This window comes from Eptatretus burgeri, chromosome 6 (genome assembly GCF_056783735.1).
Source record: "Eptatretus burgeri isolate ZD-2024b chromosome 6, Ebu_testis_v1, whole genome shotgun sequence".
In the NCBI taxonomy this organism is placed as follows: Eukaryota; Metazoa; Chordata; class Myxini; order Myxiniformes; family Myxinidae; genus Eptatretus; species Eptatretus burgeri.
In genome coordinates this window covers 92,599,053-92,612,778 of record NC_140966.1, presented here as the reverse complement: position 1 = coordinate 92,612,778, position 13,726 = coordinate 92,599,053, and the positions used below count along the sequence as shown (strand labels likewise).

At 44.1% G+C, this 13,726-nt stretch overlaps 1 protein-coding gene across 2 annotated transcripts in view; it reads right to left on the bottom strand.

Annotated features, from left to right (window-relative positions):
- The window catches only part of LOC147025340 (tyrosine-protein kinase SYK-like), a 67,607-nt gene that overhangs the window by 27,471 nt on the left and 26,410 nt on the right, over positions 1-13,726 (bottom strand). The window contains exons 8-12 of one of the 2 annotated variants that reach the window (XM_085886227.1): positions 13,064-13,094; positions 11,733-11,934; positions 10,865-11,074; positions 5,556-5,748; positions 5,002-5,142 (exon numbers count right to left, since the gene is read on the bottom strand). In XM_085886227.1, the coding sequence (XP_085742353.1) occupies positions 5,002-5,142; positions 5,556-5,748; positions 10,865-11,074; positions 11,733-11,934; positions 13,064-13,094 (777 nt within the window). Of the gene's footprint in view, positions 1-133; positions 4,981-5,001; positions 5,143-5,555; positions 5,749-10,864; positions 11,075-11,732; positions 11,935-13,063; positions 13,095-13,726 lie in introns of those variants that run through there. The other variant, XR_015059463.1, reaches the window with a different exon arrangement.

Here is a 13,726-nt window from a genome sequence, read left to right as displayed (position 1 = left end):
TATTTCTCCTTAGAGTAGATTTACATACCCTGGCATAATGCCCTTTCTTGTCGCAATTCATGCATGTGGCATCTCTGGCGGGGCATTTTTGACGAGGGTGCCTTTTGTACCCACAAAAGAAGCATTTACCAACCGGAGCAGTTGCTGAGGAGTTTGACGTGGCCTGGGTATCCGGCTCCTCGGGTGTTTCTCCATCCCCTATGTCTGGCTGTGTCTGTGCCAGTGGGGTTCCTTGCGTTCCCATCGTAGCAGCATTCATTAGCAGCATCGGTGTCCCAAATGACTCAGATTGCTGCTGTGCCGTATCCATCGCTCATGCCTGATCGACTACCTTGTCAAGAGTGGGTTGCGCTTTCTCTAGTAAGCGTTGCCGTATGTGGGCTGATCTGAGTCCTTGGATGAATGCCTCCCGTGTCGCTTCCTTTCGGTGTTCCTCGGCGCTTACGGCCCGGAAGCTGCCGTCTTTTCCCAGCTGATTCAGAGCTTGCAGGAACTGATCGATTGTCTCCCCGGCTGCTTGCTTGCGTGTGTTGAGAAGATGTCGTATGTATACCTTGTTCTTGGGCTTCACGTAGAGCGCCTGCAGCACGTCGATCGCTGCTTCATAAGTGTCGCACTCTGAGAAGAGCCTGTACACGCTGGGCGAGACATGATTCACGAGAGCGGCAAATTTGTCAGCTCCCTCCTCGATGATGGTCAGATAGTGTGAGAAGGAACAGAACCAATGCGACCATTTCATTTCTGTGTCAGTCGCGTTTGGGTCTGCGTCGAACCTCTCTGGTTTGTAGATCTTGTCCATCGTTGGTCTTACGGCCCGGAAGCTGCCGTCTTCAGAATGAGAGGAGTGCCAGAATGGCACATTTCGTGCGCAGACAAAATCTTCCCTATTCTGTTGAAGATATTAAACAAATGAATGCTTCATGCCCTGTTTGTGCTGAACTATTTTGAGTTGTAGGAGCATGGTAATGAGCATCGATATATGATATAAGGAGCATATAGGAGCATGAGCAGCGAGAATGCCGATAATCCCCTTTACAGATTCAGTCGTCGAGGGGGCCTTATTCGTCGACCTCTCCGGGAGTAAATGGCAGTTTCACTTGAGGGAGGCTCCCGATCCTCTTGGTGAGCCTCGACTTGTGCCGGGGATGACTCCTCGATCGCTCTCGGGTGGAACGCGGCAGCCCCGTCGCCCGGTGGAGTTCCTGGGGGGGGAACACCTGGGGAGGGGATGTCAGAAGGAGGAGTGCCAGAAGGTGGTGTACCTGCGGGAGGAGTACCTGAGGGAGCCAGAAGGAGGAGTGCCAGAAGGTGGTGTACCTGCGGGAGGAGTACCTGAGGGAGCCAGATTGCGAACCGACACAGTGGTCTCCCTGCCATCCGGGAGCCTGACATGAGCATACTCTGGATTAGTGTCAATGAGTTCGACCCCCTCCACCAGGGGTTCATACTTGCTTTGTCGTACCGGGCGTTTCATGAACACTGTTCCGGGATGGGTCAGCCAGTTGGGCACCGTTTGACCGTCAACATAACGTCGCTGGTGAGTAAACATTCGTTCGTGAGGAGTTGCATTGGTGGACGTGCAGAGCAAAGAGCGTATGGAATTCAGAGCATCGGGAAGGGTAACCTCCCACCGCTCGGGGCCCAGTCCTCTTGATTTCAACGCCAGAGTTACGGCTTTCCAAATAACCCCGTTATACCGTTCCACCTGCCCGTTACCCTGTGGGTTGTAACCCGTCGTTCGACTAGTTGCTATGCCGAGCTCTAGTAGGAATTGTTTTAGCCTGGCCGACATGAAACACGGCCCTCTGTCTGAATGTATGTACGAAGGTTTCCCAAACATAGCGAAGAGGTCAGAGAGACATCTCACGACAGTGCCCGAGGTCATATCCGAGCACGGAAATGCGAAAGGGAACCTTGAATATTCATCAACAATGGTGAATATGTATCTGTTGTCTGTCTCGGTCGGCAGGGGCCCTTTGAAGTCGATGTTTAGTCTCTCGAAGGGGGAAGTGGCCTTGATCAGTCTGCCAGATGCCGCGCCATAGAATCTGGGTTTTAGTTCAGCACAAACAGGGCATGAAGCATTCATTTGTTTAATATTTTCAACAGAATAGGGAAGATTTTGTCTGCGCACGAAATGTGCCATTCTGGTTACCCCTGGGTGGCAGAGAGACACGTGTAGGTCTTGCAAAGCCTGACTGATTGTTGCCGAACTGTAGACCCGAGAGAAGGTATCTGCAGCAGGGTTTTCCTTCCCGGGCCGGTAAACAATGTCGTAACTGTAGCAAGCTAGGTCTATCCGCCATCTCATAATTTTTTCATTCTTAATTTTCCCGTTATTTTTCCCATCAAACATGAATGCCACGGATCGTTGGTCCGTAACGAGCGTGAAGTGGTTTCCCAGTAAATAATGTCTCCATTTCCGCAGCGCTTCGACGATGGCGTACGCTTCCTTCTCTATCGCTGAGTGTCTCTGCTCGCTTCTAGAGAGAGTTCTCGAGAAGAACGCGACCGGCCGCCCAGACTGATTAAGTGTAGCAGCTATCGTGTGATCTGAAGCGTCGGTTTCCACCACAAAGGGCACCGAGCTATCGATCGATAAAACCACGGACTTACTGATATCATCCTTGAGGCTGTGGAAAGCTCTTACAACAGCGGCATCTGGCTCCCTGCCATCCGGGAGCCTGACATGAGCATACTCTGGATTAGTGTCAATGAGTTCGACCCCCTCCACCAGGGGTTCATACTTGCTTTGTCGTACCGGGCGTTTCATGAACACTGTTCCGGGATGGGTCAGCCAGTTGGGCACCGTTTGACCGTCAACATAACGTCGCTGGTGAGTAAACATTCGTTCGTGAGGAGTTGCATTGGTGGACGTGCAGAGCAAAGAGCGTATGGAATTCAGAGCATCGGGAAGGGTAACCTCCCACCGCTCGGGGCCCAGTCCTCTTGATTTCAACGCCAGAGTTACGGCTTTCCAAATAACCCCGTTATACCGTTCCACCTGCCCGTTACCCTGTGGGTTGTAACCCGTCGTTCGACTAGTTGCTATGCCGAGCTCTAGTAGGAATTGTTTTAGCCTGGCCGACATGAAACACGGCCCTCTGTCTGAATGTATGTACGAAGGTTTCCCAAACATAGCGAAGAGGTCAGAGAGACATCTCACGACAGTGCCCGAGGTCATATCCGAGCACGGAAATGCGAAAGGGAACCTTGAATATTCATCAACAATGGTGAATATGTATCTGTTGTCTGTCTCGGTCGGCAGGGGCCCTTTGAAGTCGATGTTTAGTCTCTCGAAGGGGGAAGTGGCCTTGATCAGTCTGCCAGATGCCGCGCCATAGAATCTGGGTTTTAGTTCAGCACAAACAGGGCATGAAGCATTCATTTGTTTAATATTTTCAACAGAATAGGGAAGATTTTGTCTGCGCACGAAATGTGCCATTCTGGTTACCCCTGGGTGGCAGAGAGACACGTGTAGGTCTTGCAAAGCCTGACTGATTGTTGCCGAACTGTAGACCCGAGAGAAGGTATCTGCAGCAGGGTTTTCCTTCCCGGGCCGGTAAACAATGTCGTAACTGTAGCAAGCTAGGTCTATCCGCCATCTCATAATTTTTTCATTCTTAATTTTCCCGTTATTTTTCCCATCAAACATGAATGCCACGGATCGTTGGTCCGTAACGAGCGTGAAGTGGTTTCCCAGTAAATAATGTCTCCATTTCCGCAGCGCTTCGACGATGGCGTACGCTTCCTTCTCTATCGCTGAGTGTCTCTGCTCGCTTCTAGAGAGAGTTCTCGAGAAGAACGCGACCGGCCGCCCAGACTGATTAAGTGTAGCAGCTATCGTGTGATCTGAAGCGTCGGTTTCCACCACAAAGGGCACCGAGCTATCGATCGATAAAACCACGGACTTACTGATATCATCCTTGAGGCTGTGGAAAGCTCTTACAACAGCGGCATCTGGCTCCCTGCCATCCGGGAGCCTGACATGAGCATACTCTGGATTAGTGTCAATGAGTTCGACCCCCTCCACCAGGGGTTCATACTTGCTTTGTCGTACCGGGCGTTTCATGAACACTGTTCCGGGATGGGTCAGCCAGTTGGGCACCGTTTGACCGTCAACATAACGTCGCTGGTGAGTAAACATTTGTTCGTGAGGAGTTGCATTGGTGGACGTGCAGAGCAAAGAGCGTATGGAATTCAGAGTGTCGGGAAGGGTAACCTCCCACCGCTCGGGGCCCAGTCCTCTTGATTTCAACGCCAGAGTTACGGCTTTCCAAATAACCCCGTTATACCGTTCCACCTGCCCGTTACCCTGTGGGTTGTAACCCGTCGTTCGACTAATTGCTATGCCGAGCTCTAGTAGGAATTGTTTTAGCCCAGCCGACATGAAACACGGCCCTCTGTCTGAATGTATGTACGAAGGTACCATCCGCGTTGCTTGAAATGTATACTCCTATAGTGCTAAAGCAATCATGGTGTGTAAGTTGGGCCCCTAGTTTCATTTTAAAGGTGGGGAGAATGTGGTGAATTGAGGTGAATTGAGGGACATGACGCGGGATCACATGTTGTGCGTCTCGCGTATAAGGGGAGGTCTCCACGGCACGGGGTGATTGTCCCCGGGGCATTGCCATTTACATCGGCTGTTCACTTGGTGCTCATTGACTGAAGGTGCTCATTGACTGGTGAGAATGGAGATTATATCGAACTCCGTGCTTACGCGGATTTATTCTGCGATGATTAATTGCACATGTATACGTTACTGCTTATGTACTCCTAGCTGAACCTGTATTCCCCGGTGTGCCCGCAGAAGCGGCTCCAATCAAATGGAATAAAGCCTAAACTCTGAAGGTTCTTCTCTCGCTCTCATTTCAGTAAACAAATTTCGAAATGATCAGATATTTTAAATCTTTGTTTTTCACTTGACTGTTGCTTCACTTTAGATAAGGCAATGTTGTGCAGAATTCTCCACATACAGGAATTATTAGAATGCAGACCCACCTTATATGGTTTGTCTCCATAGCTTAACGTCTCCCAAACAGTGATGCCAAAACTCCAAACGTCTCCTTTGCTGGAAAACTTTTGCTGCAGCACTGACTCAAGTGCATACCATTTCAATGGTAGTTTCTGCTGTGTCTTGTCCTGTAATATGCAGAACATTAGATTTTTCAGGGGCTTTCAGAGCCAGTTTTGAAAAATCGGTTGCAGCACTGGTTGTTAAAATTCTTGCAGGGATACATTTTTGCAAACAAAACCTAAAATAAAAACTTATTTTCACTTTACCGATCTTCTTGACTACAAAAGTTATCATCACTTATTAGTTATTTTTGACATGGTTTTAGACTCATCAAGGGGCTTGTACTGATGGAAAAGAGCTAAAATTGATAACCAAACATAACAATATGGATTTCATTGAACACAATGAAAGACTTAAATCAGATACTTTGATGACTATGACAATTACAAAGTGCAGGCTACTTATAAAAGAAAAGCGAGAAGGATCAAGCTTAATGAAAGATCGAAAGATCATGTGATATTCTCAAGCAAAGATTTACCCTCAAGTAGGTCTGGTCTTCCATCAAGACTTTCGAGAGACCGAAGTCACTGATCTTGGCATAGTGTTCAGACACAAGGAGGACGTTGCGTGCAGCTAAGTCACGATGCACAAAGCGCCTTTCTTCCAGATAGCTCATTCCATCTGACACCTGGTGTACCAGCTCAACAAGGAGGCATTGTGACATGGTGCCCCTGGAAGACGAAGAGGGTGAGGAACTGAAATGTTTTGCCTATTTTAGCAGAGTATTCCAAATTCCATGATTCATCAAATATACCATTATGATATTTTCGGCAATCCAGCGATAAGCACATTGCTACTTCAATATTTTCATGCCAAACTTAAGCAATATTTACTCAAATAAATTATTCAATACATGTGTGCGTTACTTAACGTCAACTTAATTTGCACTTGCATCTACATGCTAAATATCTAATATTATATCTAATATACTATCTTATTAAAAAACAGTCGGGTCAAAATACCACTTGACCCACAACAAATTGAAACAAAAGGTTTTTCAGTGGTTTTCATTCCTACTGGATATACTGATCAACAGGTAAAAAGTATACCAAAATCTGACATCCGGAAATGAGTTAAAACAGTAATTTTCAAGATGGCCACCACCAGGCTTTGAAATAACTAAAACAGCTATAACTTCTTCAATAATTGTGATAAAAACATAATTGTTGGTTCTGGTCCATGGTTTCAATGGATCAGAAATTCCCTTGGTGTTAATAAAATTTAGATCTGATCAGTATTTAACATGAAATCGAAGATGGCGGTAAAATGCAAGAGTGCAAAAATCAATAAATTTTCCATCTGAACCAAAATCACTGAACACCTGGTGCCACTGAAACATTTATTTGTGAACATTACATAATGGCAGTTTAGGTTACAATTTCAATCCTCATCACTGTCCTCTGATCAGTCTTTTAGGAACTTTTTAAAAGGAATCAGTCTTTTAGGAGCCACGTAGAACTGATCAAGCCTCAGAGGCTTGATTTAGTGGATTGTCACAAAACGTCACTTGGCATGATCCACATGCAGACGTACACGGAAACTCATTCTTTCTGCAGCTGCAACGGGGTGTGTCACAAGCTGTGGTGCAGTTGCAGTGTATCATCTTCAGAAGAGTGTCTGGTGCAGCATTCATGGCAGTCATGATAGGTACAAATCGATTGTCTTCAAGTCCCCAGCCCCAGTCCAGAGGATCGAGGTCACCCCCAAATCCCCATCCAAACCATGACCTGGTAGTACACTCGGAGACAATGAAACTTGGTGGCAGATTCCGTTGGGGGAAGACGTTCAGGTGTAACAAAAGACTTAGCAGCAGCGACCTTCTTTGTAAATATCTTGTAACGCATGGCTGCCAGAGAACTTGTGCTCTCCCCACCAAATATAACGGCCATCGCTTGGCTGCCAAGTTTCTTTATTTCAGCGTGGCTGACGCCTCTCGAAGTGAATGTATCTGCACACAACTGGAGGCCTGGATCATCTTCCACGAGTTTCTGAAAGACTGATTTTTTCCCAATGCCATACATACGAGATGTTGAATCACATCGTGTGAAGGCGTGCAGGAATAATAGTTGAGTGGACAACTTATTCCCAAGAAGATGCTTCATCCGATTGATGTCATATACTTTCAGATTGCTTCTTGACTGGTTGTCTGATATGAAATATAGCGGTTTTCCATCTGGTATACAGTAATGGAGCAAAAGCATCAACAAATCTGTGTCCTCTCCGAAGTTATAGCTGGTTTAGTTATTTCAAAGCCCGGTGGTGGCCATCTTGAAAATGACTGTTTTAACCCATTTCCGGATGTCAGATTTTGGTAGACTTTTTTCGATTGATCAGTATATCCAGTTGGAATGAAAACCACTGAGAAACCTTTTGTTGCAATTTGTTGTGGGTTTGGTGGTTGTTTGGCATAAATTGACCCGACTAACACACGAAATGTAGAAGAAGTGTGTAAGATATACTAATCTATCATCATGGCAAAAATATATTGAAAACAATATATTAGCAATTATTACCACAGCATATTTATAGCAAAGCTACTAAATAGTAACATTGACTCTTACTGCAGTCATTAATTGTGTGTGCAGCAGTGAAATATAATGCCAATTTCTCTAAACCTGTTTTCTGTTTTATAAAAGTTATAACTTACAACCTCTGCCACGAAGGTGGATGGAGGTTATGTTTTCACCTCTGTCTGTCTGAACAGGTTGTTTAAAAAAAGTTGTGGATGGATTCAGACGAAATTTGGTGGACAGGGCATATGTGCATATGTGCGTGTGTGCGTGCGTGTTAAGGACAAGTTGATTCGATTTTAGTGAAGATTCAGATCCAAATTTGGATACCACAATTTTTAATGTTATTCTTCACCATTGGGAGAGAGGGCCAAAAACGACTTATGGCACGATATCTCAAATAGTTGTGGACGAGTTATGCAAAAAGCTGGTGGATGAGTTGGGTAGGTGACAAGAACAAACCAATTCGATTTTGGTTCAGGCCCGCATCCAGATCTGGCCTATCAGTGGGATTCAAAATGTAAACTGTTGAGCCTGGCAGAGGGATGCGCTCTACCGAGTGCCGTTCTAGTTGGGTATATTTTTGGCTGCCAGGCTCATGAACAAACTTGTACATACTCTGCCTGGGCTTTTTTTTTTTTCATTTTTAGAAATCTCTTAATCGTGGATATGTCAACCTGTGAGTGCAAAAGGGTGCAAAAGAGTCCACCATTGAATATTTCTGTTATTTAGGTCATTGTGTAACGAAGGTTAAGTGCGTATGTTATGTTAAGTGTGTTAACGTATATTAAGTTAACGTATTCTGCCCATTTAGTGTGCGTTATATCACAACTCCTATGGGAGAATAAACTCAGATAAATAAAAGACCAAAATTGCGAATTTTAATGGATAAGACAGAGAGGGGTTTGGAAAAGAAGTGGATGTGAAGGGAAAAAAAAGGGAAGGAGGGAAAAGGCATTGGAGTGGGGAAGAGCAAACTCGGGGAAGAAACACATGTACGCCCACCCACACGTGCACACACACACACACACACACACACACACACACACACACACACACACACACACACACACACACACACACACACACACACACCCGAGCCACGTCAACTCATACTCAGCCAACACAGCTCACAGGTATATGTACTCGCTGCACAAACGTGTTGGAAAAGGAATATATATATATATATATATATATATATATATATATATATATATATGTATATGTATATGTATATGTATCTTCTTCTTCTTCTCCTTTCGGCTGCTCCCGTTAGGGGTCGCCACAGCGGATCATCCGATCCGCATAGTGATTTGGCACATGTTTTACGCCGGATGCCCTTCCTGACGCAACCCTGGTCGCCTCTTACGACACAGGGATATGGTACACCTATTTTAACCGGGGTATACACCGGCCCAGTACACTGGTACTCATTTCGCCGACCTCGGAAGGATGACAGGCTGAGTCAACCCCCTGGTGTATTAATTCAGTGGCCCAACGGGGCTTGAACTCAGGACCTTTTGGATCCCAAGCCGCTGCCCTAACCACTGCGCCAACACACCAGGCTTAATATATATATATATATATATATATATATATATATATATATATATATATATATATATATATATATATATATATATATATATATATATATATATATATATATATATATTCCTTTTCCAACACGTTTGTGCAGCTGGTATACTTGCTCCTGAGTCTTTAATCTTGACCCAGCTGTAACTGTCATCTTGGTGCCTTCCACGCAGGCCAGTAGTTCAAAGTGTGCGCCGTCCATGAGATGGACGATAAACTGGGTGCTGAGTCTGTTCGCATTAATTAGTAGATGGTAAAAATCTCAGTCCTTCGTAAAGAGTAAGTGTGTTATTACCGGCACCCTGAATAAATTCCAAATTGTTGCCTTGACTGTGGGTTCAAGTGGTCTGGTCTTGGAAGCTTCTTGGCACCAAGTTACAATGTTTGCTATCTTGTATGCATACTTAAAAATGCCAGTACCCTGACTAAACTTCTATCCCAAGTCACTCTACAAAATACCTTGCACGCCATCACTGACCATAGTTCAACCAAAGGTGGATCTTGGAGCAATGTCAGGGAAAGTAACAACAACATTAATGTCCTACCTTTTCACACCTGTCAACCTGCTGCAACTACAAAGTAGTCCTACTCTGAGTCCAAAATACTAAAAACCTGTACAATCTCAGTTGTAGATTACCTTTTCTAGATTTCCATGCTGTGCTCTCGAGTGTTAAGCCCACCACAATCTTAAAAACGTACTTACATTTCCTTTTATATAAAGACATTCCTCATACCTTCATATAAATCTTTCTTTAACATGAACAGTGGTCTTTCATAATCTTTCCTCATAACTTTTACCTATCAGCACTTCAACAGTGAATAGTAATAATACCATTCCTTTCATGCCACTAAAGCACATAAGGCTGCCAAGTCACTTTCATTGGTAAGGAGTACAGTCCTGGACAGGTCACCACTCTGACACAGGTTACCCCCAAATGGTAATTACCCAAGTGCACTGGAACTCATTTCAGCAACGTCAGAAGAATGACAGGCTGAGTCAACCCCACCTAATATTAATTCAGCAGTAAACAGGGGCTTGAACTCAGGACTCTAAGTTCCCAAACCAGCCATCCTAACCACTAAACCAACACCAGACTCCTATGATAGTTACTGTTGCTATATTTGGGCCTTTCTGGAGAGCTACCTCCTTCTGGTAGTGTGACGACTAGAGGTGAATGCAACATTCTCGATCCAAGCGAAACAGACTTTCATACAACACCAAAATTACTCCCTCAAACTCGGAAAGATCCAGTAATCCCCACTTGATGTAGTTACATCCTAATATTAATGTATATTTGATTTATTCATTGTTGTCTGATATTGAACTACAAAAGTGAATGCACAAACAAAGAGTATTGCTGCCAGGCAGGTAAAGCTCTGGTCAGATATTTTGACCACTGAATGGTCTTCATCGAGGACTGTGCAGGAATAATGTGCCAGGTGTCAGGTAGCCTCCCAAAGAGCATGGAGTACAACATGACTGCATTAAACAGATGGTGAGACCTAATTATGTTTTGACACTGAACGTTTTGTTATTGTGGTTTGTCTAAAATTATTCCTATATCTCATTTCAGAGCTAACTATTGCAGAACCTTCCTGCAAAGAAAATCATCTCCAGTATTCATTCTCGTCTCCTAAAGCAACGTTTTCTGTTTGCTTCAGGTATTGCTCGGCAGCTTACTTGTGCTCCCTTAGGTATGTGTGAAGTGGTCCAAGGTTGGCGACCTCCATTACAAGCATGAGTGCCTCAGCATCACAGATTCCCACGATTCGCACAATGAATGGGTGGTCCAGCTGGGCCATGAACTCAGCCTCCTGAAGCAATTCTGCCCGCCGAGCTTCTGGATCTTCAACAGCCTTCAGAACCTTAACTGCCACTGCCATGTCCTTCCTAAAAGTGAAGTCAGTGCAATGATCGATCATGAAATGCTCTGCTCGTATGAAAAAAAAATGATTTCACACATCTTGGACAATCTTAGCAGGGAAAGACTTAACTGGAGGGTCGTCACAAGATTATCATAAGACTTGATGGACAAACCACAGTGAGTACAATAAAGCCCATGATTTATACCTCCCATGATGTCTCAGTGTGCACAAAATCTCTGTTTCCTCACGACAAAGAAAGAACTGCAAGGAAGAACTCATTACTTTGTCTATGCATGTCATGCCATAATTAATGTGTTTCCTGCATGGGTGTTATTGTAATACATTCTCAAGTTCACATCATTTTGGTGGAGTTTAAAGTGTATCCAACCAGCCAAGGATGATATGACAATCTATCACAGCTTGGCCTCAGTCCTGGCATGGAATGCCCTCCAGTAGTAAGTGGAGCTGTTGCTGGTATAGTTCCAACATGTCAGTGGAGACAAGGCACAAGAATCCCCAATCACACAATAGTATAATTCTGAATCCTGGATTGAACAAGCACATGAATTATAAACAGCAGAATATTAATAGGACAGATTAAGTGGTGGTAAATGATGGGCCCATGTGTAATGGAGGGCCTCGTGTCGAGACAAGTGGGACATGTTGTGGATGTAGTACTTCACCTTGTAAACTTGTAGATCCCACGTAGAACTGATCCGAAGTTTCCAGAGCCAAGCTCTCCATTTTGATCCAACCTTAAACGACTTCTATCCAGCTTGAGGTGACGCTCTCGCAATTCCTCAGGGTCAGCATATATACTGTTGTAGACTGGAGTTTCATTTGGTCGTGCATCTTTATTCACCATGTAAAGGTTGTCCCACAGCTCTAAAGGGCCCCAGAAAACCATCGTTTAGAAAGTTCAAAAGTTAAAGTTCAAAATATATAACTATATATGATGGTGCATCCAACCAAAGAAGTAGTAAGAATATCTACTCTGCTAATCCAGTAACAAACAAGCAAGAGTAAATCCAGTCTCAGGCGACATGTATTGGCCTGAGGAAGCCTGTTGGGAAGCGGGTGAAATGTCACCTGAGACTGGATCTGCTCTTGCTTGTTTTTGTTATTAGATTAGCACGGTGGATCTAGTGCGATAATTTGGATATAGCAGAGTAGTTATTTCCGAGTGTACGTAGTTTAAGTTTGGTGTATTCCCTCCGTGTTCAGGATGCGCTGAGAGTTCATTGAGAAAAGTTGCCCTGCCTTTTCCCTTATATGGCTTTGTGAAACCACTCCCATCGTAAATCAGTCAAGCTTTCTGTGACATTTTGCCATGAATAGTCTGACCGAGAGTGCACCCATCAGGGCATCACATCGCCCAATGTTTTTGTTGATTTATTCGAATTCATATTTCTTTGTTTCAAAAATCAATCAATATTATTTTCTTGTTTGTAAGACCATATCATATAATAATAGCATTATTTTCGTGTTGTAAAGGTGCATAGGGCTGCCGAGGCAGTTTCCGATGCTGCCACGCCGATGCAGGTTACCCCAAATGGTTACTACACCGTGCACTGGTACTCATTTCACCGACCTCAGAAGGATAACAGGCTGAGTCAACCCCACCTTGTGTTAATTTAACGTAAAAAACAGGGGCTCAAACTCAGGATCCTTCGGTCCCGCGCCAGCCACCTTAACGGCGAAGCCAACACCAGGCTTGCTGGTCCATATGCGTCCCTTTTATTTTTTATTGTTGAGACAATGATCATTTGATTAACTATTCACAAGTGCTGTGACAGGGGTGTTACAAAAGTGCTTTTTGCTCGAGTACAACTAAACCTTTACTTATTCAGGTATATCCCTGTACAGGTATATTATATAGAAATCAAACCCTCACCTTTAAAAGACAAACACACTCCAAATGTTGTACAATGCAAGCAGGCAGATGGTAGCTTATGGAAAAAAAACATTGCCTCAATTATTTGTTTTGTGGATACAACATGAGGAAAATTCTTACCAGGAAAAATATCTTGTGTTGGATTGGGTTCCTGAAAAAAAAACACATCAAGAAGGTTGTGAATCTGACTTTGCACTTTCCAATTAATATTCTTCCAATGACTATTATCTATATAATAATACGCTTGTCACGTTGTCAGTGCATCTGTAAAATATAGCGACATTCGGTAATCTTGCGACATTGTGAATTAAACTTTGTTTAATTATTATTTAATATTAATATTATATTTATGAATTGCAAAGAAGCCAATTCATTTCCGATCATTTATTAACACGATGACTCTACTCACATTCACTTGAGAGTGGCAATTCCACGGAATTTCCAGGAGACATATCTCGCGAGATTGTGAATGGGGACCTGAAGGGAGTTTAGATAATTGTTCTCGTGAGATCGAGCTCCCTGCCACCGATATTGTGAAGGGGATGAAAGAAGAGGTTGGGAGGTAGGAAAGCAGGTTATGAAGAGTAGTCGTTGAAGTCGGTAATGGCATAATATTAAGGTGGATAGGGTAGGGGAATGCGTGATAACCCCTAACCCTGGAGTTAACTCCGAACCCTAATCCCAACCCGAAGGAGTTAAAAATTCCAAAACTTATAAATGGTAATGAAGAAATAATATGTAATGATCCAAGAATACCTTCTTACTTGAAAAACGTGAAAAGAA